Below are 24,190 nucleotides of genomic sequence, written 5' to 3' on the forward strand. Positions count from 1 at the left end.
AGCACCTCTTCCCCCTCCTTCCTGTCTCACCTTGGTATCTGCAGGGTCATTTCTCTCACATGTTCTTACTCATCTTTCTCTCAGCGTTTTTTACCATTTCCTAAATAAGCTATCACAGAGGCACAGCCACCATTGCTGATGGGCTCAGCCTTAGCCAGTCGCAGGTCTGTCTTAAGCAGGCTGGAGCTCACTCCATGTGACATGATGGAAGCTTCTGGCATCTTCTCACAGAAGTCCATCCTGCAGCCTCCTCACTCTCAAAAACCTCACAATGCAAACTCAGTATGAGGGGTTATGTTATTTCCTCACACTCTTTTCCTTAAGGTCTTAACATTTCTGTTATGTGCCTTAATGAGCACATTGCTGGCCTTGTCCCATGGATGTGCACCACAGCTTGCTTTTGCCTCTCACTCAAAGTTATTTCTGCCCTCCCATGTATAATATCAAGAGGTAACAAGCCTTAGAGAAGAAAGACCTAAGATATTAAGCAGGAGGAGGTGATCAATCAATAACATTTCTATCTTTTCCTGATAAATTTTATTGACATCGCACCACCGTTGATGATCAAACTGGAGGCTCTAGTACTGGGGTGGCAGGGCAAAGCCCAGCAAGCAGCTGAAATGGGATTTAGGGTTTATCAAATAAATACAGGGGGCTTTTGTTAGGCTGTTGTCTGTTTTCACCCTGATGTAAAGTTTTATAGTGGACTCATATAAACTTTGATGAACAATGTTGGAGGACTAATCTGTAAGATGAACAATATGTATGCATTGTGATACAGAGAAGTTTAATGAAAGGAACTTAGAGAGTAAATTCATTTTTAATTAAAGCACAATAAGGTCCAAGCCTCCAAAACCAAGTAATAGTTTGAATGGGTGCAGGTTGCAGATGTTAAATCCAATTAATCCTTGTTTTAGAACACATCAAACAAATGGTGCTGGCTCATAAAGGATTAAAATGGCATCAAGGACCATTTATAGCAGTTACAAAAGCTATATCCATGTGGGTTTTTGAGGGTTTATCTTTCTTATTCCACCCACCAGCACAGACATTATAGGTTACATATTCTATGGAAGAAATATGTTATTCTCAAGATCTTCAGTTATCTCTGGAATTTCTGTTCCATTATTGTTCAGTCTATAATCTCAATAAGACCCCCAATGTTTGTCCTGCACTGCCTGAGTTAGAAGATTGCTCCCAATTTTCCAGTTAAGTCAACCAAAAAAATTAAGATATGATAAAGGGTCAGTGGAAGAAATTCATATCAAAACAACTGCTCACCATGTCATTATAACAACCTGCTGTAACAAATGTGCTTCTGTTTTAACTTATGACAATTAATTGCTAAAAGTAATTTAATCTGACAGTGGCAAGATGTTGAAAGACTCATGGAGATGTCATAAAAGCGACCTTTCTGCCCATGTGCAACCAAAAGCCATTTTTAACAAGGAGCCTCAAAAACAGTACAACTTCTTTTGTACTTTGTTAATTAGTTATTGATTTGAAACAATGCTCTGCCAAATATTGTCAGATTAGCTAGACGCCAGCAAGGTCACGGTGTGACAGTCTAGTCCTGATAATCTTATGGTATATAAGAATTCTTTTTTCTCCGAACCTTTTGTTCTGATATCCTGAGAATTGCATTTCCTGGCTTTAGCATTTGTGCTAATTTAAAATACAGCCAAGCTGTCTGTTATGTACTTGGATGTTTTGAGTTGTTAAAAAATGACACCGTGTTAGAAGAAAATTGCTAGTGTTCTAATGTCTAATGATCTTCAGCGGCGGCAACACACCGCTGCCGCAACGCCAGTGCCCTCGCTAATCTGAGTGGAAAAGAACCTGTTTTCATAAAATGGTCAGTGCAACAGAGTTGTGGATTTCGAGCCAGAGCAAGTCCCAAGGTTGTTCAGCAACTCATCAGGATTAAAGATCATTTCCTAGCTTACATTATTGCAAAATAAAAATAATGGAGTTGGGTCCAGGCAGGAAAACTGAGAAGCAGAATTAAAGCTCAAATAGCTCAGCATTCAATTTTTCAGATTACTGAAACGTGAACCAGGAGAAAACACAAATCTGAATTTTAGATTGTGTTTGTCATCTTTTTAGATAATTATCTTATAAGCTAATGGCAGTTACTTCAAATACAATTAATTATAGTATACTACATATTACGGCAGTTCAGCAAACCTTTATAGCTTTACATTAAATAAATAGTATATCAGTTTATTTAAAGCACTTTATTTAAAGCTCTTTATTACAAGAAATCAAATACCTTTGAGCCTGTTAAATCTTTCTTTCACTTAAATAACTGCTCTTGAGTGTATGTAATAAATAGAGACAGAGACGTCAAGAAGAAAAATACAGGGTGAAGCCGTTGTTTTTCTCAGGAGTTAGTTTAACTCCTGTAAGAGATATAAACTCTGTAGAGACTTTACAGCTGAGCTTTGTTCTGAAACCATAGCTGTTAATGAAAATACTAAGTTGTTGTTTTACTTAAATGTGTTGAAGTTCGTTAGATTCATTGTTTCCTGTGGTGGGAAATCTGCGTTTTTCTTGGCCAAAATGCTATTTTTCTTGCAATAGCATGGTTAAAAAAAATGTCTGTTTCTCGTTACAACATATAAACAGATTGAAAGAACTGGAAAGTAAAATAGTCTTTAAGTACTTTAGGAAATAGAAAAATAACACTTCTGCATGACTTCCATTGGGAGATTCTGAATGTTTCAGCTGCATTCGTTTCAAAAGAAATCGGTTTTAGTGTTTAGAAAAATGCGTGTAATCATTTAAACAACTGGCATGATCTCTCTTTGTGTCTTGTGAAGATAATTCTTTTTGTAAAATAGTATTGTATTCATTTTTATTTTCTTGCCCCCACAATTAATCTATTAATTGCCAGAAACATGGCTGATGGGGAAGGCAGCTGCGAAGATACAACCTGATGGTTTGTTTTAGAAATGCTCTTTTGTTCCCATAAATCCATCACACAAAGGGCCATCTTTGGTGATGTTCGTTCCGTCAGGCAGAAATATGTTGTGGACAGAATCTTGATCCATGAGATAAAGTGGCTTGAAATGTATGAGGAGACGTAAAAGAGATGCATGAAAATTGTAGGGATGCATGCTGGTTGCATTGTATTGAAAGGAAACTGCCCCAATCTTTGGGTATTTTTACCCAATTGGAGTCTCTTTGGCCAAACTGCTGTAGTTGTTTAAATTAGAATATGCAAGTCCCCATGTGGAGGTTGGTGGATACCAACATGCTTGGAGCATCACAGCACAGGGGGGTTCGTGAGACCTGTACAGATATTTCTCAATAGCCATGATATGACTGTGTAGAAAGGACTGGTCTAAGGAACTGTTATCGCATCTCCAGTCTGACAAGCTTCCCCCCATGCAGGATTTCCAAGCTGTTTGCCAGAAGATACTGTTTCAAATTCAGGTGTCCTTCACCTAGGAAGTCTTCTGGTTCTATGGGAAGGGCAAAAAATATAAATTATCCAAAATGCAAAAGTCTGTCAGAGAGCTATAAGGGAAATTAGTTTTTTTTTTTCTTAAAGTAAAACATCCTTTGATTCATTTCCCTCCTTCCTCCTATTCTCTTCTCCTGCACCTCTTTCCTCTCGTTGAGTCAGCAATGTTCTTGTCCCCAGGCTAAAAAAGACAAATGTCATATTTGTGTTTATTTACATTCTTGTCATAATGATAAAATAATTACCTTAGGTTACTCCTACTGCCCCTGTCAATTTGAGAACAATACAGACAAAAAGGATACTGCAGATTTTCAGGGGCAATATCTGTTTCAAAGGAAAGCATTTAACTATTTGCTCTCCAGCTCAATACGGAGCAACTGGCCAATAAAAGTAGAAAACAACCACTCAGACATGGACAGTGTGAATGAGGGCACCCTCAGCAACAACACCAAACTGGTGCAGCTTACACGCGGGAGGGAAGGGATGCATCCAGAAGGACCTGGACAGGCTGGAGAAGTGAGCCTGTGAGAACTTCATGAGGTTCAACCAGGCCAAGGGCAAGGTCCTGCATCTGGGTTGGGGCAATCCCAAGCACAAATACAGGTTTGGTGGATTGACAGTAGCCCAGAAGAGAAGGACTTGGGGTGCTGGTGAATGAGAGGCTCAACATGAGCTGGCAGCATGTGGTCACAGCCCAGAAACCAGATGTGTCCTGGGCTGCATCCAAAGCAGTGGGATTAGCAGGGTGAGGGACCACTCTGGTGAGACCCCACCTGGAGCCCTGTGTTCAGTTCTGGAATCCCCAGCACAGGTAAGACATGGATCTGTTGGAGCAAGTTCGAAGGAGGCCAGAAAGATGATACAAGGGCTGGAGCTGAGTACAAAGGCTGAGCGAGTTGGGGTTGTTCAGCCTGGAGAAGAGAAGGCTCCAGGGAGACCTTAGAGCAGCTTCCAGTGCTGAAAGAGGCTCCAGAAAAGCTGGGGAGGGGCTCTTGATCACGGGGTGCTGGAACAGGATGAGGAGGAATGGTTAAGCTGAAAGAGGGGAAACTTAGATGACATTTTAGGAAGAAATATTTTCCTGTGAGGGCGGTGAGGCCCTGGCCCAGGTTGCCCAGAGAAGTGGTGTCTGCCCTATCCCTGGAGGTGTTCAAAGGCAGGTTGGATGGGGCTTTGAGCCCCTGATCCGGTGGGAGGTGTCACTGCCCATGGCAGGGGGTTGGAACTGTATGATCTTTAAGGTCCCTTCCAACCCAAATCATTCTATGATTCTATGATTTAAAATACCAGCCCCCAAGCTTTTATGGGAAACTATAATTAAGAGCCACTTGGAAACTAATTTTGTCTGAATTTTTCTTTTCCGTCTCCTTTCCTGCACTTTACCAGAAGATGGTTGGGTGGTGATGACAGGACATGCCAGACTCCAGGAGAAGTAATAACAGGAAAACCCAGACTGAAACAACAGCCTGACAAAGTTGTCTTACCCTGGCTGACAAGCAGATACTTTAACCAGGGAGATGATGCTATAATAACTTTTGAGACTTAATTAATTTAGCCTGAGATCTGGGTTTTACTTTAAAAGCAGCAAACCCCCTCAAGTTACAAAGTGCCTTGGATTTCTGAATAAAAAGCTGAAGGGGCACTTGAATACAACAGAAAATATTCACCATGCAAAAAGGGCTAAGTCTTTGCTGCATGGAGTCGATGTGGATTGAACAACGCAGGTAAAGTTTGCTGCCTGCTTTGTTTATTTTTTACACAGACCTGCAGTCAGACTCAAGGCACTCAACTTTCAGGTCAAATGCAAATCTTCAGAAAGTTCACCTTTTAAAAAAAACACTCAAATATTCTTGTAGCGTCTATGAGGTCCTGCCATGACCGCTCCCTGCAGGCCTCCTGTGAAGACCAATGTTGGCCGAAAACTGAAATATAGAATTAGGTCAACGATGCATTAATGCAGCTGAGACCCCTGGCACCTCTGTGAGGAATAACTGTGGGTGCTGACGACTTCACTCTGCAGTTTCAGGCCATTGTTTGCCTGTTGAAATATTATAAATGAGGGCTTGGAGGCAATTCCCGTGGCTGAGAGGGTGGAGAGAGGGTTTTGATTTCCAGGGTCAGCTTGTTCCTCACGGTGCAAAGGTGGTTGGAGCACTTTGGAAACAGTAGAAGAGAGTGGTTTGGGGTTTTTTTTAACACATAAGTAGCCCTAGGTTATTGGCTGGGAATTGTATTAGTTGAGGGCTTAGCTGGGAAAACTGTTTTATGGTTTGGAGTTTCTTTGGTTTTTCTCTTGTGTGCAATAAAGCTGGATATAAAGGGGAAAACTCCCTCCTGCTGCCCTGAGGGAGGTTAGGATCTGAGCTCCCTAAATTCCCACATATATATAGAATAGCTCTGAATTTTATTTCCTGACCACCATCACCAGGGAATGCCCAGCTTGCATCTGAAGTGGGGAAAGTGGGACAGGATCCGAAGTCGTCTTGGATGGTAATTGCAGTGGGAGCTGGGGAGAACAACGGCCCCGGGGAGGAGCCAAAACAAAAAACGTAAAAAACCTGGCTAGACTGTGGCAGTCCTTCATTAGCTAAAACTTGTTTTAAACCTAAGCACCGCAGTCGTGCCATAGCAAAATGTGGCTGTCATTGCTTCCTCCCAGGCCTGCCCTTCACCCCTTTCAATCAATAGTGACAATTTAAATATTATCTCAGTCTGCCAAACGTATTTTTATTTTACATCTTTTATTTGGCTGTTAGCTATGCCAGATATTGCACGTTTCATGTAATAGTTATTCATTTAGCAGGTCAGTTGAGATTGCCTGCTTTCCTGATACATTGTCAGGAGTTTTGGAGGTGGGACTACTCTCTGGCTGAATAAATGTGTATTTAAGTGCAATATGTAAGACTTCTGGTCTTCCCTTCTGCCACTGACTGAATACACACAGCATCTTTATCACTAGGGCTTCATAAGCAATATTGGGAACATTTCCATCACTGGCCCACTTCACAAATAAAACAGGCACAAGAAATTACACAGAATCACCACCAATAGATCTGGGAATAAGACTGAGGTCTGTAATATGAAAAATACAACCTTAAGTCACTTTGCCACATTGCTTTCTGAAGGCATGTGCCAAGTAATAACCTTGACTATGCTATTTATATCTGCAGCTCTGCGAATGAATAGGCTTAGCTATTGTGATACCTGGTCTCTCCTTCTGTCTCAAAAGCAGCTGCTGCCTACTCTGCCAGAGCTTATGTCTTGCCCCCATCTCAGAAGGTGCTCTTAAAAAGATTTATTTCCCCAGTTATTCCTGTGAGATAAGTGGAAGGAGCTGGTATTTTTACATCTAAAGGCTCTTAGTTTAATCCCTGATAAGTTCAAAAGTTAGGAAAAACACAATGTGACTGGTTTTGAATGCATACAAACACAGTCGCTGAATAAAATAATCAACAGTAACACATTTATATTATTTTTGTATTGAACCTTTGCAGAGTCAATGCTCTGTGTTTCCATAGAGCTGCACCAGATACTGGTGACCATGAACCTGCTCTACCACCTACACAGCCGATCAAATCCCTCTGGGTGCTGTTGGTTTAATGATGCAAAGTATACAAATAAAATCTCTACGGAGCCCATATAAGAAAGGAGAAAAGAAATGTGTCCTCCATTCAAACATTCAAGGCTGAAACATCAGTTGTTTATGATTTTATCTCTCCCCCTCTTGTTTTCACTCAAGTCATCTCCTTCTAACTCAGGATGCATCAACTGAAATAACTCCTTGACCTGCGGTGTTCATTATCCTTTCTTCCCAGTGCTTTAGCAAGACCTGATGAACTGAATTTCAGATGCATATTGTCAGATTTAAGATTTTTTTATTCATAAATTTGTCTCCATCATCACTTTTGCTCCTATTTCTTCTCTCCAAGTCAGGGCTGCATTGTCTCTGAGATGGTCTTGACAATTTTACTCTCATCTGCTCTCTCCCACAGCCCCCTTTTGCCTGGTTTGATGTAGCTGGACTGACCACATTCAGAACCCATGCTTTCTGATTCCTATATACATATACAAACGTATATATATATACACACTTTATTTTGGAAGACTTTCTTTCTAGTCAAAAGGAATGTTTCCAGTGAAATCTCTTTAATTTTTACTGGGTCCATTGCCTGAGAGCACTGCAAAAGTAGTGCTGGCATGAGTCAGGTTATGATGATCAAGAACCGCATAGCAGCAGGGAACAAACTGTATCCCTTTGTTGTTTATTTCAGACCTCCAAATGTACGATTTTCTCTTTAAAGAGTCATTTTTTTGTACAGAAAATATATCTTTTGTTGTACAGAAGACACCAGTGTTAGCCAGTTGCTGATGAAAACACTATTCAGTCCTGGTTTGGTTTAATGACAAACTGCTACTTTTCAATTTTTATAGTTATACTATATTCAATATTGTTATATTCATGTTATATATTACTTTGAATTTGATGATTTTTTTAAGGGTTAGGGGAGGAATTTGCCTGCCCCAAGACTCACTGAGGCAGTGGGATGAGCTGTACGCAACTGCAAAGGTGCTGCTGGTGGGGAAGGATTTAACATCTCCAGGGATGTATGGGAGATGGGAAGACTTCAGCCTTTTCCGTCTCTCTGCCTCCCAGCCAGTGCACAGTTCTGTTCTCTTGTATTTAACACATGTACCATACTTGTTTACAGTAGCTCATCGAGCTAGAAGGAGAAATTGTTTTGCTGTGATAAGTGGTAATTATAGAAACCACCTTCAAGTAAATTGTTAAAAAGCTATTCAGTTTTATGGCATATTTCCCTATTTGTATGCATTTCACTTTTCACTTGTCACAAAAAAAAATGTGATTCCAACTCCTTGGTTTAAAAAAAAAAAAAAAACAAAAGTAGAGAGCTGTCACTGAAGCTTAAAACTAATTTGATTTTCTTAATTTGATTTTTTTTGAGTTTAGATGAATTAGAAGTTTAAGATAGGATGTGAGTGGCTCTGTTCCAGTAAAAGGATTTGTAGATGACACCAAGCTAAACGGTGCAGTTGTCACATCAGAAGCACGGGTTGTCATCCAGAGGGACCTGGACAGGCTGGAGAACTGGGCCTGTGAGAACCTCCTGAGGTTCAGCCAGGCCAAGAGCAAGGTCCTACACTTGGGTCAGAGCAATCCACAGTTTCAATAGAGGGAGGGGGATGGTGTGAATGAGAGCAGCACTGAGGAGAAAGACCTGGGGTGTTCGGGGAGGAGAAGCTCAACATGAGGTGGCAACATGTGCTCACAGCCCAGAAACCAACCATGTCCTGAGCTGCATCAAAAGCTGTGGGACCAGCAGAGCCAGGGAGGGGATTCTGTTCTGCCCCCCTGCTCTGCTCTGGTGAGACCCCACCTGGAACTCTGTGTCCAGTTCTGGAATACCCAACATAAGAAGGAGATGGAACTTTTGGAATGTGTTCAGAGGAGGCCACGGAGATGATGCGAGGGATGGAGCCCATCTACTCTGAGGCCAGGCTGAGATAGTTGGGGTTGTTCAGCCTGGAGCAGAGAAGGCTCTGAGGAGACCTTAGAGCAGATTCCAGTACTGAAAGGGACTCCAGGAAAGCTGGGGAGGGGCTTTTTCAAAGGGCCTGGAGTGACAGGATAAGGGGGAATGGCTTTAAATTGGAAGGGGAAAGATTTAGATTAGACATTAGGAAGAAATTCTTCATGATAAGGGTGGTGAGGACCTGGCCCAGGTTGCCAAGAGCAGTCATGTCCCCATCCCTGGCGGTGTTCAAGGCCAGGCTGGATGGGGCTCTGAGCCACCTGATCCAGTGGGATGTGTCCCTGTCCATGGCAGGATGTTGGAACTGGATGGGCTTTGAGATCCCTTCAAACCAAACTATTCCATGACACTATGTTTCTGTGAAAGACTCCAGTAGTTCAAGGCCTCCAGCTCTTGCCCCATCTGTAACTTTCCAGCAGCAGGTTACTTTTAAAAAAAAAGAATAAAAATAAATGTAAAAATTGGCATTGAAACAGGAAATATGTGAACCTGTCACAGTAAGCAGTCTCAAAGGGCAAGCTGCTTTGCAGGAGCTAATTAACCTTAGGAAATAATTACACAAATATGCAAATGTTGTTTAGATAATTCCATGTGTTATCAACTCAGGTAGTCCATCATAACTGCAGACCTTGCAATGTCTAGGTGTTAGAATCTGTCATAGTTGATAAGGCTTCGGTTGCTGCATCACTTCAGCTTGGTATTTAATAATTAATGGCTGTGATATTACATTAGGAAACTCAACCTGTTTTTTTGAATGCAACAGAACGTAGCACCCTATTCAACGTGTGCATGCTGCTTATCTGCACATTCCTAATGGCTCCAGCCATTAAAATGTTACGTACCTCTCAACTCCTAATGGTAGCAAAGCTGGAAAAAATGACAGACTAAAATCTGTGCTCTCTTATTACACTTGTTTTGCACAATGGCTGACCCAAGAATTTACCCATAATCACTTGGGGTAAATTAAATAAGACCACAATCATTTTGGGTTTTCAGGGACTTAAAGGATATTACAGAGAGGATTTTAAAATCTAGAAGCTGGTTTTCTCAAAGCAAAGACAAACAGCAGTGTTTTATACAAAAATAGACCCCAAATATTGTAGTCATGAGCTGTAGTTCATGGTGTGAGGTCTTCACAAAATGGAGCCCCATTGCTCTGGGCTGGAGCAGCCTCAGATATCCCTAACACATGCTAGGACTTGGGTCAAGGCCAAGCAGATCAGGAATCAACAACCTTTTCCCTACCACAAGCCACTGTTTTAAGCAACTCTAGGAAAGGTTCTTGGCCCAGGATAGTAAATGGCTTCATATGTATGTAAGAAACATGAATTTATTAATCATTGTCATACTGTTTTCATGGATTGTACTATTAAACTATGTGATTAAATTTTTGGTATTAAAATGAAAAGCTCCATATTAACCATTCATGATCATTTTTTGAGCCAGTGCTATTTTGGTTCGAAAAGTGGGGCATTTTTAACACATAGTTAAGAGACAGTGTTTAAAAAATACTGAAGAAAAGTCTTTTATCACTAGAAAAAGGGGTCTGTTCTTCAGCCAGTATTTGTGAATATTGATCTTCTCTGCATAAAATAAAAAATTGAATCATAGAACACTTTGGGTTGGAAGGGACCTTAAAGATCATCTAGTTCCAACACCCCTGCCATGGGCAGGGACATCCCACTAGATCAGGTTACTCAAGGCCCCATCCAACCTGGCCCTGAACACCTCCAGGGATGGCGCATTCACAGCTTCCTTTGGCAGCCTCTTCCAGTGTCTCACCACTCTTATGTTGAAGAAATTCTTCCTAATGTCTAGTCTAAATCAGCCCCGATCCAGTTTATACCCACTCCCCCTCGGTCCAATCACCACAAGCCTTTCTGAACAGTCCCTCTCCAGCTTTCTTGTAGGCCCCTTCAGGTACTGGAAGGCCGCTATAAGGTCTCCTCAGACCCTTCTCTTCTCCAGGCTGAACAACCCCCAACTCTCTCAGCCTGGCCTTGTTCGGAAGGTTCTCCAGCCCTCTGATCATCTTTGTAGCCCTCCTCTGGACCTGTTCCAACAGCACCATATCCTTCTTACGCTGATGATTCCGGAACTGGACACAATACTCCATGTGAGGTCTCAGAAGACAGGAGTAGAGAGGCAGAATCACCTCCCTCTACCTGCTGGCCGTGATTCTTTTGATGCAGCTCAGGATATGGTTGGCCTTCTGGGCTGCGAGCGTACACTGCTGGCTCATGTCGAGCTTCTCATTGACCAGCATCCCCAAGTCCTTCTCAACAGGGTAGCTTTCAATCCCATTATCCCCCATCATGTACTGAAATTGAGGATTGCCCCAACCCAGGTGTAGGACCGTCCACTTGGCCTTGTTGAACCTCATGAGGTTCTCACAGCCACACTTCTCCAGCCTGTCCAGGTCCCTCTGGATGAAATCCTGTCCTTCTGGTGTGGCAACTGCGCCACTCAGCTTGGTGTCATCTGCAGACTTGCTGAGGGTGCACTCAATCTCACTGTCAATATCATTGATGAAGATATTAAACAGCACCGGTCCCGGTACAGACCTCTGAGGGACACCCCTCAACATGAATCTCCATCTAGACTTCGAGCCATTGACCAATACTCTTTGAATACGACCATCCAACCAGTTTCTTACCCCCCAGATAGTCCACCCATCAAATATCACTCCAATTTAGAGAGAATGATGTTGTGGGGGACCGTGTCAAAGGCTTTACACAAGTCCAGATAGATCACATCCATCAATTTACCTGTGTCCACTGCTGTGGTTACTCCATCATAGAAAGCCACTAAGTTGGTCGTAGAGGATTTGTCCCTGGTAAAGTCGTGCTGGCTGCCATTCATCACCTTCATGCCTTCCATGTGCTTTAGCAGAGCTTCTAGGAGGATCTGTTCCATGATCTTCCCAGGCACAGAGGTGAGACAGACAGGTCGGTAGTTCCCAGGGTCATCTTTTCTACCCTTTTTAAAAATGGGCACAACATTACCCTTCTTCCAGTCACGAGGGACTTTTCCCGATTGCCATGACTTTTAATTATCATAGCTTGGTAACCACATCTGCTAGTTCCCTCAGGACTCTGGGATGCATCTCATCAGGTCCCATAGACTTAAAAATGTTCAGGTTCCTCAGGTGGTCACAAACCTGATTCTCCTCTACTGTGGGAGGGGGTTTACCCCCCTGGTCACCATCTTGCTGTCCCATGACCCAGGAGGGCTTAGGGAGCAGTTATCAGTGAAGAATGAGGCAAATAATTTGTTAAGTACCTCAGCCTTCTCCTTGTCGGTTGATACAAGGTCACCATTCCCAACCATCAGTGGGGTACATTCTCTTTAACCTTCCTCTTCTGATTCACATACCTGTCAAAGCCTTTCTTGTTAGTCTTTACTTCCCTTGTCAAGCTGAGCTCCAGCTGTGCCTTGGCCTTCCTGACCTCATCCCTACACAACTGGGCAGTGTCCCTATACACATCCCAGGTTCCCTGTCCCTGCTTGCGCTGCCTGTGCAGTTCCCTCTTGTTCTCGAGTTTGACCAGCAGGTCTTGACTCAGCCACGCTGGTCTCTTCCCTTTCCTGCCTGATTTTCTGCATACGGGGACTGAACACTCTTGCGTGTTATGGAAAACATTCTTAAATATTTGCCAGCTCTGTTCCACTTCCTTGTCCCCGAGGACTGTGTGCTAGGTGATCCTGCCAAGTAAATCCTTGAAGAGCTGGAAGTCTTCTTTCCTGAAATTTAGGGTCCTGACTATACTCCTCACCTGTCCCATACCTCTCCAGACCTTCAACTCCAACAGTGCATGATCACTGCAGCCCAGGCTGCTTCTGATCCTAATGTCACTGATGAGCTCACTTGTATTAGTGACCATAAATTCCAGTATTTCATCCCCTCAGGTGGGGATCTCTATCAGCTGGACTAAGACGTTATCCTCAATGCACCCCAGGAGTCTCCTGGATTGCCTACAGCTTGCCATGCTGCTTTTCCAGCATATGTCGGGGTGGTTGAAGTCCCCAAGTAGGATAAGAGCTTGTGAGCATGAAGCCTCCTTTAGCTGGAGGACAAAGGCTTCATTAGCTGGCACTCGTTGATCAGGTGGCCAGTAGTACACACCAACAACGAAGTGCCCATCAGTTCCTCTGTCTTTAATTCTGACCCACAAGCTTTCAACCTGTTTGTGGCTACTCTTCAATGGCAGTTCTTCACATTCTATCCCTTTCCTGAGACAGAGAGTAACACCTCCACCCTTCCTTCCCAGCCTGTCCCTCCTGATGGCCTGTAGCCATCAATAGCCATGCTCCAGTCATGGGACTTGTCCCACCACGATTCTGTGATGACAACTAGATCATAGCTTTCTAGTAACACAGTAGCTTACAGCTCCTCCTGCTTGTCACCCAAGCTTCGTGTGTTAGTGTAAAAGGACTTCAGCTGGGCTGATGGTTGCATCACCTTCCCAGTGGACCCTTTATTACCTATTAGTTATTTTTAGAGAAGTATCCTCCCTAACACCTGACCCCTGACACCTGTCCTCCCACCACTTGTTACAGGCTAGTCTGATATTATCTCCCTCCCCCTTCACATCTCATTTAAAGCTCAATCTACAAGCCATGCAAGCTCCTGGGCAAAGACCCTCCTCCTCCCCTGAGAAAGGTGTTTCCCATCTGAAGCCTTTAGTCCCAGTGCTGTATAGGCCATCCCATTATGAAAAACCTCAAAATTATTGCAGTGACACGTGCCATGGACCCATGTATTAACTGACCCGTCTGAACTGTGCTATGTCACCATCATTCCATCATCAGTAAAAGATTCTATTTGCAAATGCTTGATCATTTCTGATTGCAAAGGAGTACTTCCATGTGGCTAGAGTATCTTCTTGCTTAGCCCCATGCTAAGCTGTCATTAACTGAATCAGAACCTAATATAGAATCATGGAATGGTTTGGGTTAGAAGGGACCCCAAAGCCCATCCAATTCCAACCTCCTGCCATGGGCAGGGACACCTCCCCCTGGATCATGTTGCTCAAAGCCCCATCCAACCTGGCCTTGGACACCTCCAGGGATGGGGCAGCCACAACTTCTCTGGGGAACCACTGCCCCCCGCCCTCACAGGAAAACATTTCTTCCTGTGGTCTCATCTTATCTCATCTCATTCTCCCCTTTTGCATCTTAAGTCGGCACTGGCATCTTTTACTCGGCACTGGTGAGACCGCTCCTCGAATCCTGTGTTCAGTTCTGGGCCCCTCACCACAAGAAGGATGTTGAGGCTCTGGAGAGAGTCCAGAGAAGAGCAACAAAGCTGGTGAAAGGGCTGGAGAACAGGCCTTATGAGGAGCGGCTGAGAGAGCTGGGGTTGTTTAGCCTGGAGAAGAGGAGGCTGAAGGGAGACCTCATTGCTCTCTACAACTACCTGAAAGGACGTTGTAGAGAGGAGGGTGCTGGCCTCTTCTCCCAAGTGACAGGGGACAGGACAAGAGGGAATGGCCTCAAGCTCCGCCAGGGGAGGTTTAGGCTAGACGTTAGGAAAAAATTCTTTACAGAAAGGGTCATTGGGCACTGGAACGGGCTGCCCAGGGAGGTGGTTGAGTCACCTTCCCTGGAGGTGTTTAAGGCACGGGTGGACGAGGTGCTGAGGGATATGGTTTAGTGTTTGGTAGGAACGGTTGGACTCGGTGATCCGGTGGGTCTCTTCCAACCTGGGTATTCTGTGATTCTGTGATTAAGTCCATTCCCCCTCATCCTATCCGTGCATTCCCTGGGTACTTATATTCTATATTTCTTTTACAAATTCCCTTTTTGGAAGTAATTCCAGAAATGTGTGCCTCCTGTAGCATTCAGAAAAATGAATAAATGTAGTATCAGCACTCTAAAATTCCTTGAGAATACTTATGTTAAGTGATTTTTAACCACCTTTATCTCCAAGGTAATCTTCAGTGGGACTGCATGCAAATATGGCAGGTGTTCAATATCTGATGGTCTCTGTGGTAGTCACTGGTGGCAAATAAAGGATATTTGCTCTGTTTTAATAAGCAAGAAGGACTAAAATAGCATAGTTAGTAGAAAAAAGAGAAGGACATCTTTTCATTTATTAGTCAATGAAAGAGTAAATATTACTGATCATATTCCATTAAAACCAGAGGCAGGTAAGATATTGCATTCTGGGAGCACAGGCAAAGGCTGTACTTTCTAGATGAGATGACATCTTCAGAAGAAATGTTTTTCTGTGAGAGTGGTTAGGCCATGGCCCAGGTTGCCCAGAGAAGTGGTGGCTGCCCCATTGCTGGAGGTGTTTAAGGCCAGGTTGGATGGGGTTTTCAGCAACCTGATCTAGTGGCAGGTGTCCCTGCCCATGGCAGGGAATTGGAACTGCGTGGACTTTGAGGTCCCTTCCAACCCAAACCTTTCTGTGAGTCTTTGCTCAGAGCATCAGCTCCATTCCCTATCCCAGCACCGTGGAGTCAGGAGGTACCTGGTCTGCAGAAGCCTGATGATTGTTTAGGTTTGTGTTACTTTCATTAGTTCAGCATCACATGGAGTCCTTTTCACATAACATGGTTCTCAATTTATTTTTTCTTTTATTTCTAATTATATATATTGAGAAGGAGAGATTTTCAGGGAGAAAATTTCCACAGCACTGAAAAATCAGACTTTTTGTTTAAGCATGCAGTGACTGGTTACAGATGACCAACTTTGAGCAGCTGGAAATACAAGTTCAGCTTTCCCAGCACCTTTCCCTCTCCATCTGCCTCACAAATAAGATTGGATTCAGCCTGCTTCAGCTGCCAGCAGAGGCACGTTGTGCGATTTCTGCATCCCTTCCTGTGCAGTCATATAGATAATTATGTAAAGCATGACCAAGAGGCCCCCACTTTATCAAATAATTTAAGAAGGTGGTATATAAGTGCATTGTAATTAACTGCAATGAAAAGAAGGAAAGCAACTGCTGCCTGAAACTGTCATCTTTCATACTGAAATGTCAGTGTCCAGCCTTGTGATGTAGCCCAGGCCAGGAGGACGTTGATCCTCAGGTCCTCATGGAGCCAGTGCAGTTTGAAATCTGACAAGAGACTGTCCATGATCCCACAGCCAGATGTTCCTTGTACGGACACAGCACCGGTTTGTTCTCCATCTGAGTTATTTAGAATATGGGCTGGCTACAAGGGGAAAAAAATAAGCAGATGCTCTGAAGAAAGAGCATTTCTTCTAAATGTACGTGACTCCTCCAAACTCCTTCTCACACATATGTGCGTTCCTTACCTTGTTTAGGGTTTAGCAGCATTATGTGCATTAACACAGCTTATCCTGACATTTTATATGGGGATTTTTGCACCAGTAACAAAGGAAACTGCAGTTACAGTCTATGTCTAACTTGTTCTAGCTCATTTATTTTTGCTTTTATAAAATCCTATTGAGTCTTTGTACTGGACTGTGAAACTGTGCAGTTAATGATTTTGTTTGCTAGACCACTGGTTCTGCTTTAATTGGTGAAAGGGTTTCTAGGCTGAGTTTCTGAATGCTTCAGAAGATTCTTGCTGCTGTTTTAGTCTTCTGGAAATCCTAAAATTGTCTGGTTTTCCTGGCAATGTGTAGAATAATAAATACAACTTACCTGAAAATGCAATACTAACCACAAATAACCCCTTATTTTTGTCAGAATGTTAAAACAGGGTTATGGACCTGTACAAAAATTGCTGTTATGAGAATTAAAGGTAACATTATTATTTAATGAGACACTGGCCCGGGTTGCCCAGGAAAGTGGTGGCTCCCCATCCCTGGAGGTGTTCAAGGCCAGGTTGGATGGGGCTTGGAGTCCCTGATCCAGTGGGAGGTGACCCTGCCCATGGCAGGGGGTTGGAACTGGATGTGTTTTGAGGTCCATTCCAGACCAAACCATTCTGTTGTTCATTCTGTGATCCTTAGAATATTTAACTAAAATAAATCTTTTAGATTAACTAGCCATTTTAAAACTCCCCTGGTGTTTTAACATGCCTTTTCCATATGGATCATAATTAAGAGCATATCACTTTTCCATAGGAAACTCCAGTTCAAGTTGTCCTTCAGCTTTATCTTAATAACTGGTCTGTCAATCATACTTCCTTTATGAAATTCCTTTTGAAAAACTTCCCTCTTTGCTCACAAAGGGAGGAGTCTTTTCCTCCTTTGCCTGTTTCTACAATTAAATTTCAAAACAGAGATGAAAGACAATCAGCCCTTTCTCATGCTGAGGTGGTTTACAATAGTTGATACATGATTAGTTAAAACTATGTTCTGTCCTAGTCATTCATGAGCAGAATCTGTCCAAGATTAAGAAAAATACCTTCAGTGCAAAAAAATGGTAAATATGTTTTAATCGCAGGTACCTTAGAGAAAAAAAATTTAAAAGCACATAATTGTTTTAAAAGCTTTGGGTCCAGATCCATAAAGATTTGTAGCCATCTCACTTTTATTTAGGAAACCAGGCATAAGAATAGAAGTAAAAGCCTAAATCCACTACCTTATTTAGTTGTCTGTCTTCCCATCGATTTTAGGCATTCTAAGAGCTTAAATTCCCAAAACTGTGTTTCAGGTTGGGACTAAGGCCTAAATCACTTCGGTCGTTTTTGTGGAGCTACACTGATTCACACTATGTAATTAGCATCTTCTAATTGGCAGTGGCTTTTGTGAGTTTATGCTTTGTTTTCCCTGAGGAATTGAAGCTTTTGTGGTCTATGCTAGAACGTTTAGGTAGCAGAGCAGAGGGGCAGGGGATGTAAACTTTAGGAAATTACATGGCCTTGCCCTGTCAACAATTCCTCGCACAAGAGAGGCTGGAAGGTGCCTGCAGTGTTGTTCAGTCCTGATGTGGCAGGGGACCTAGCAGAACATCATAGTCTTGTCATAGAATCATAGAACTGTTTGAGTTGGAAGGGAACTTAAAGCCCATCCAGTTCCAACCTCATGCCAAGGGCAGGGGCAGCTCCCACTGGATCAGACTGCCCAAGGCCCCATCCAACCTGGCCTTGAGCACCTCCAGGGGGGTGCATCCATGACTTGTCTTCTTGCGTAAGACTAGACAGATTTGTAGTTATGGCCTGGACAGCCTGGGAAATAAGTGTAATACAGAGGAGTACGCACCTTTCCAAGAGCCTTTCAGGTGAGGTGGGAGTGCAAATTCCACTGTTTGAGGAGAGTGCACTAAAATCAGTGTAAATTATCTGAGTGCCTTCAGTGACTCTTACATTGACTAATGTTCACAAATTCTTATTCAATGGTAAGAAAATGCACTCACCTAACTACCAGAAACTCCAAAGTAATGGCTAGTGGGTAAGCAGTCAAGTGGGTTTTTATCTGCACTGTATCTCATAGTGTGCAGTTACAAAAAGTAGCATTTGAAAGAGTAGTTGCAAATACCGTAAGTTTAATCTTTGGCAGATTTCCATTGGCCCACAATGTGAAAAAATCATGGAGACTGAAATTATATTTATATGCTTCCTACTTGTTTGTATTTGTTTTATCAGGCTGTGGCTAAAATATTTTAAACAAACCATCAGTGAACAAACAATTGACAACGAGTTGTCAAAAGAATGACAATCAGAGCAGTGGCTCATAATTTCTTTGAATGACTCTGTTTAGCTCAATTGTCATCATGGTATTTAGACAAAATTTTGCAGATGCATAATTTCTGTTGTATTTATTAAAATAAGCCACAATAAAGCAACCATTTTACTGCCTTTAAATTGCAATCTTAAAATTCTTTTATTTAGGCAAATGAATCTGTTCTCTTTTCTGACACTGGAGTATATTCATTTGAGGTTTGTTTTAACAAAACATTTTAACATATAGGAACATGTTTCTTCTAAACAAAATTGCCAGTTTTTAAAAGCTAATTGTCACAAATGCAATTTCTTCCTGCAGGATAATGGATCTCCTGAAGAACATACAATTTATGTTTGGGACCATTTTATTTCCCAGTCAGCGGCAGAGAACGTGTTTTTTGTTGCTCACAGTTATGGTGGACTTGCCTTTGTAGAGTTGGTAAGTGTTGACTTCTTCATTGCCTTCTTTCCTGAAGTCCTTCACAGATTACCTGATTTCATGGTGATCACCTTCTTGAAAGCAGCTGTTTAGGAACAACTTTGAGCCAATGAGGTTCTTTGAGGATTTCTTTGCAGCTGGGAGGTCACTGCATTTTTCTCTGTTGTTCAGTTAGCCAATAAGGTCCCAAGTGCTCACTAACCTGAAAGACTTTGAGGAAAAACACATTGGATCCTCCTTGTCCAGGCCATGTTCTGAAACTCAGTGAGTTTCTTCTGCTCCAGGGCAGAAAGATTGGAGGTGAAGGCTGAGAACATGTAAGAACAATTTTAAAGCAAAGTCGCATTAACAAATGCATCTTTTCTGTATAGACTAGAACTGAACATAAGGGGAAATCTGGAGTTTTACCCAATACAGGATTTTTTTCTGCAAAGGTCTCAAGAAATTGCTTGGGAATACTTCTTTTTTTGCCATTTATTAGTCTGTGGATAAACCCTACAGCGCTGTAAGCTGGGGAGGACTCTGCTCAGGGTAAAGCTGCCCTACCCCGTGAAGATGGGACTGCTGAACAGTTCATCAGTCTTCCACTGTTTTCTCCAAAAACAAATTTGTTGACCTCATCTGGTATACTAGTTGCATGTTGAACTCGTGTACTGTTCTTCGAGTGTAGCTATAGTCTCCTCACTTAATTGTGAGATGCTGATGTAATCAGGCTGTACTTTATTGAAGTCAACTTAAAAAAAAAGTCTTGTTTATGGTAAAAACATGAATTTCAGAACGTTGCAATCAGTTTTATAGACACAGGAGTCAGCAATTGCACATATACATCTTTTGTCTCTAACACATTAGTTAGTCTAACTGAAAGTTAGTAATATTATTCCTGCCTGAACGCAAGATGAATGCCTTAGTTAAGAAAATGCATGCATGATTGTTTTGGTTTAAATCTTGTGCTGCTCTAAGTAGCACGAGTAACCCAGAGCAGAAACACTTGTATTGTTTTCAGAACTTAAACATTTTGTTAGCCCTTTTCATTTCTAGCATTTAAGGCCATTTTTATTTTCTTCATGTTTCCAGAGGAGTATTTTTAAAATATGTATGACATGTACAGACTTGAGACTTTAGAACAGTTCAGCTGATCATTTTCCACAGGTATTTTATTACCAGGTCAATAAATCATCTCAAAACTAAATTTTTAAGAGACAAAGTTAGTGAAGATGAATTAATTCCTTCTATAACCACAACTCTGGGCAAGACACCGGTTGTGTTCATAGAATCATAGAATCATAGAATCATAGAATAATGATTTGGAAGAGGTTGGAAGAGACCCACCAGATCATCGAGTCCAACCATTCCTATCAAACACTAAACCATGCCCCTTAGCACCTCATCCACCCGTGTCTTAAACACTTCCAGGGAAGGTGAATCAACCACCTCCCTGGGCAGCCTGTTCCAGTGCCCAATGACCCTTTCTGTGAAGAATTTTTTCCTAATGTCCAGCCTAAACCTCCCCTGGCGGAGCTTGAGGCCATTCCCTCTTGTCCTGTCCCCTGTCACTTGGGAGAATAGGCCAGCACCCTCCTCTCTACAACCTCCTTTCAGGTAGTTGTAGAGAGCCATGAGGTCTCCCCTCAGCCTCCTCTTCTCCAGGCTAAACAACACCAGCTCTCTCAGCCACTCCTCATAAGGCCTGTTCTCCAGCCCCCTCACCAGCTTTGTTGCTCTTCTCTGGACTCGCTCCAGAGCCTCAACATCCTTCTTGTGGTGAGGGGCCCAGAACTGAACACAGGATTCGAGGAGCGGTCTCACCAGTGCCGAGTACAGAGGGAGAATAACCTCCCTGGACCTGCTGGTCACACCGTTTCTGATACAAGCCAAGATGCCATTGGCCTTCTTGGCCACCTGGGCCACTGCTGGCTCATGTTCAGTCGGCTGTCAACTAACACCCCCAGGTCCCTCTCCTCCAGGCAGCTTTCTACACAGACTTCTCCTAGTCTGTAGCACTGCATAGGGTTGTTGTGTTGCATGTGCCTGTTGCTCCTTGGATGCAATGAAGGGTAGGGAGCATTTCTCCTGTCCTTGCTTTCTTGAGCTGTGATTTTCAGCTGCCCTGTGCTTCATCCCAGGTTATTCAGATGTGCCTCATCTTTACAAAGTGAAGCGGTAGCAGAATTTCTGTAGGCTTGGTAGAGCAACGTTGTTTTGGTCACTGGACGCCTACAGATACATACGCGTAGCACAGGGCAGGAATAAAAATCAGCTGGAGACCTTTCTAGGTGTTTCCTGAACAAAGTGCTTATTTGAAGGAGGGTTGGAGCAATTTCCATCAAATTTCAGTCAATGGCTGGATGTGGCATGGGTAACAGATGACCAGTGTGTCATTCCCATTTTGCCTGTTTCTCTTGTCACACTGGTGGATATTTCTTCACTTTTGTTCTACCTTAATATGAAGCATACAGATGTTTCAGAACAAGCCTTGACTTCTGACCTTGGGACTTCCAGGGTCAGGGTGCTCAGGGCCTGTGAAATTATCACAAGCTGAGCTAAAGTTTTTAGCCATCACAGGAAGCAAGCAGTAAGTAAGAAGTTAAAAAGGAGCTTTGTCAGAGAGACAAGATGGTCTCAGTAAGGGTCAGCTCCTGTTGTCTGCTGTCTCGGCAGGACATGCATGCCTGAGAGGAAGAATATAATATATAACCATTGCCACATCACATATCTAGACCTAAGATGTATATTTAATGTAACCTGATTGGTTTTTTTAAAATCAAAGGATATTAACACCTGGTTTTGGTTGAGGTGGTTTGGTATCTGAACTCACCTGAAAGCAGTTTAATTAAACAATGCACGCATTGAAGCAGATATCATTGAAATAAGCCCTGAACTATTTTATCTTCATACTAATTTGCAAAATTTTATTTTGTTATGAACTCTTATCTCTTCAATTTTATATCCATATGGCACTTAGTAATTGCAATGAGCTCAAAAAAAAAAAAAAAAGAAATGGAGCAGCCGATGGGCAATTAGTGTCTTATGACAAATACAGATTCAATCACTTCACTTTCTTTCCTGCTTTGTGTGGGGGAGATGATCAGAGTGATACAGCAGCTATATCATATAGCAACGGTACCACCTCTACACTTGCTATTCAAGAATTTTGGGTCAACTGGTTCATAAAATCATAGGTTACAGTAGTTATGGAGACCTGTTGCACAGCTGCTCCTTCTGTGTCCATGTCTTTTACAGGAGAGCAATGTGAAGCATATGGCTTTAATTTAGAGTCAAGGTTTCTGCCTGGGCCCTCCGCATTTTATTGTGCCTGCAGGGAAAAATAAAACAAGCCAAAGAACTCCAAAAACATTTGCTTTTTCAATGAATATCTTTTAAATTCATTTTGCATGTTCAGTGCTGCAAGGTCCTTCCCGACCATTTGCAATCATCTCAGTCACAGAGATCCCCAGCTCATCACTTTGTCATGGTGCCAAGTGCTCAATGAAAACCTGACACTGCAGCGTTAAGCAGAGAAACCAAATGAAACCTGATATTAAGCAAAGACTTGCCTACAGGAAAGCTGGGGAGGGGCTCTTGATCAGGGAGTGCAGGGACAGGATGAGGGGCAACAGTTTTAAGATGAAAGAGGGGACATCGAGATGAAATCTTAGGAAGAAATGCTGTCCTGTGAGGGTAGTGAGGCACTGGTCCAGGTTGCCCAGAAAAGTGGTGTCTGCCCCATCCCTTTTGGTGTTCAAGGCCAGGTTGGATGTAGCTTTGACAACCTGATCCGGTGGGAGGTGTCCTTGGCCATGGCAGGGAGTTGGAACTGGGTGGGCTTTGAGGTCCCCTCCAACCCAATTCAGTCTGTGGTTCTATGACTCATTTGTGGTCAATTGTAGCATCATGTTAGAAGAGCTCCTACTCTCCCAGAGCAGCATGGGGGAGTGTTCAGCCTTGCAGGGTCACGACAGGTCGAGGTCCCTCTTTGTTTGGTGCCGCTAAAGGTGCTGGTGCAGGAAAAGCAGCTCTACTCCTCATCCCTTTGCTCTGCAGGGCAGTGTTGGGATGTAAGCAGGCATTTTGGTGGGAAACTTACAGTGTAAAAGAGCAAATGCAACAATCACATGTGGAATTGCTGTAAAAGGAGGATCATTTTTGTTTACAAACCTTCAGTAGTCAAACTTGGTCTTCATTCCAAATTTCTTCTCACCATAAACATCAGGCTATGGTTTCGAAGTCTCTTCATTAAACAAAACAAACTTGGCTGCAATTTTCAAATACATGCCACAGTGACATTTTTATTGGTCTTTGCAGCTTTTTAATCTACATTTTTGCATGTCTGTGATGACAAAATGTTAAGAAAAACAGGGTGAATCTGTAATATCCTTCTTGAATGCATAGATACTGTTACCCAGTTACTGCAAGGTAGACACACAATTTCTGTATCTTGCTGGGTCATAGATTACTGGGAGAGTAATTGGAAGTGATTGAACGTGTGTGGGAAGTAAAGTTCCACCAATAAATGTAATTAGTTGTATTGTTTATAGCTTAAATTACAAATGCTAATCGTAAACCATATGCTAAAATGTATCTTAATATTTAGTAATTAAAACTTTGTGTAATGATGGTTTGAAATTAAATGTGAATCTAAGAATATCTACACATAAATTGCTTTTGAATACACAGCACTAAAAATAGTTGTTGGGTCACTGTGTTCTGCTAATTACTGATTTTGAAAGACTCAAGCCATGATTCATGAACACAGCTCAGCTTCTTAGTTCTGTTATCCCTTAACACAGTATAGTCGGGGATATATTTTCAGAAGCAGCTTGCTGTAGTTGACGGTAAATTGTGGAACTTTCCCAACTCCTAGCTTATAATAATTTTTATGAAATTTAACAGAAAGTGAGAAATTCAAGTTGATTGAGTCAATTTTATATTTAGTTTACACAAAATAAGTTTCTGGTACAACGCCTCCTTTTGAGTTTTTCTGCCAGATTTTGTGGGTTTACAATTATTTTGTTTTAAAAAGGATTTTTTTCTCCCCTTTGTCACTGCCTGCATGAAATAACTGCACAGAAGAAAAGAAATCTTGTGCCCCCATTCCTACCTGAGTGCTGTGGCCATCTCCTATGGATCTAATTACAGCATGAGGGCA

The 24,190-nt window shown here is 42.5% G+C and overlaps 1 protein-coding gene across 3 annotated transcripts in view; it reads left to right on the forward strand.

Moving 5' to 3' along the window:
- ARB2A (ARB2 cotranscriptional regulator A) overlaps nucleotides 1-24,190 on the forward strand; it is a 317,755-nt gene that overhangs the window by 174,370 nt on the left and 119,195 nt on the right. For all 3 annotated transcript variants that reach the window (XM_069881093.1, XM_069881095.1, XM_069881092.1), the window contains one exon: nucleotides 18,925-19,044. In XM_069881093.1, the coding sequence (XP_069737194.1) occupies nucleotides 18,925-19,044 (120 nt within the window). The remainder of the gene's footprint in view (nucleotides 1-18,924; nucleotides 19,045-24,190) is intronic.

The sequence above is a fragment of the Phaenicophaeus curvirostris genome, chromosome Z (genome assembly GCF_032191515.1).
Source record: "Phaenicophaeus curvirostris isolate KB17595 chromosome Z, BPBGC_Pcur_1.0, whole genome shotgun sequence".
Taxonomy (NCBI): domain Eukaryota; kingdom Metazoa; phylum Chordata; class Aves; order Cuculiformes; family Cuculidae; genus Phaenicophaeus; species Phaenicophaeus curvirostris.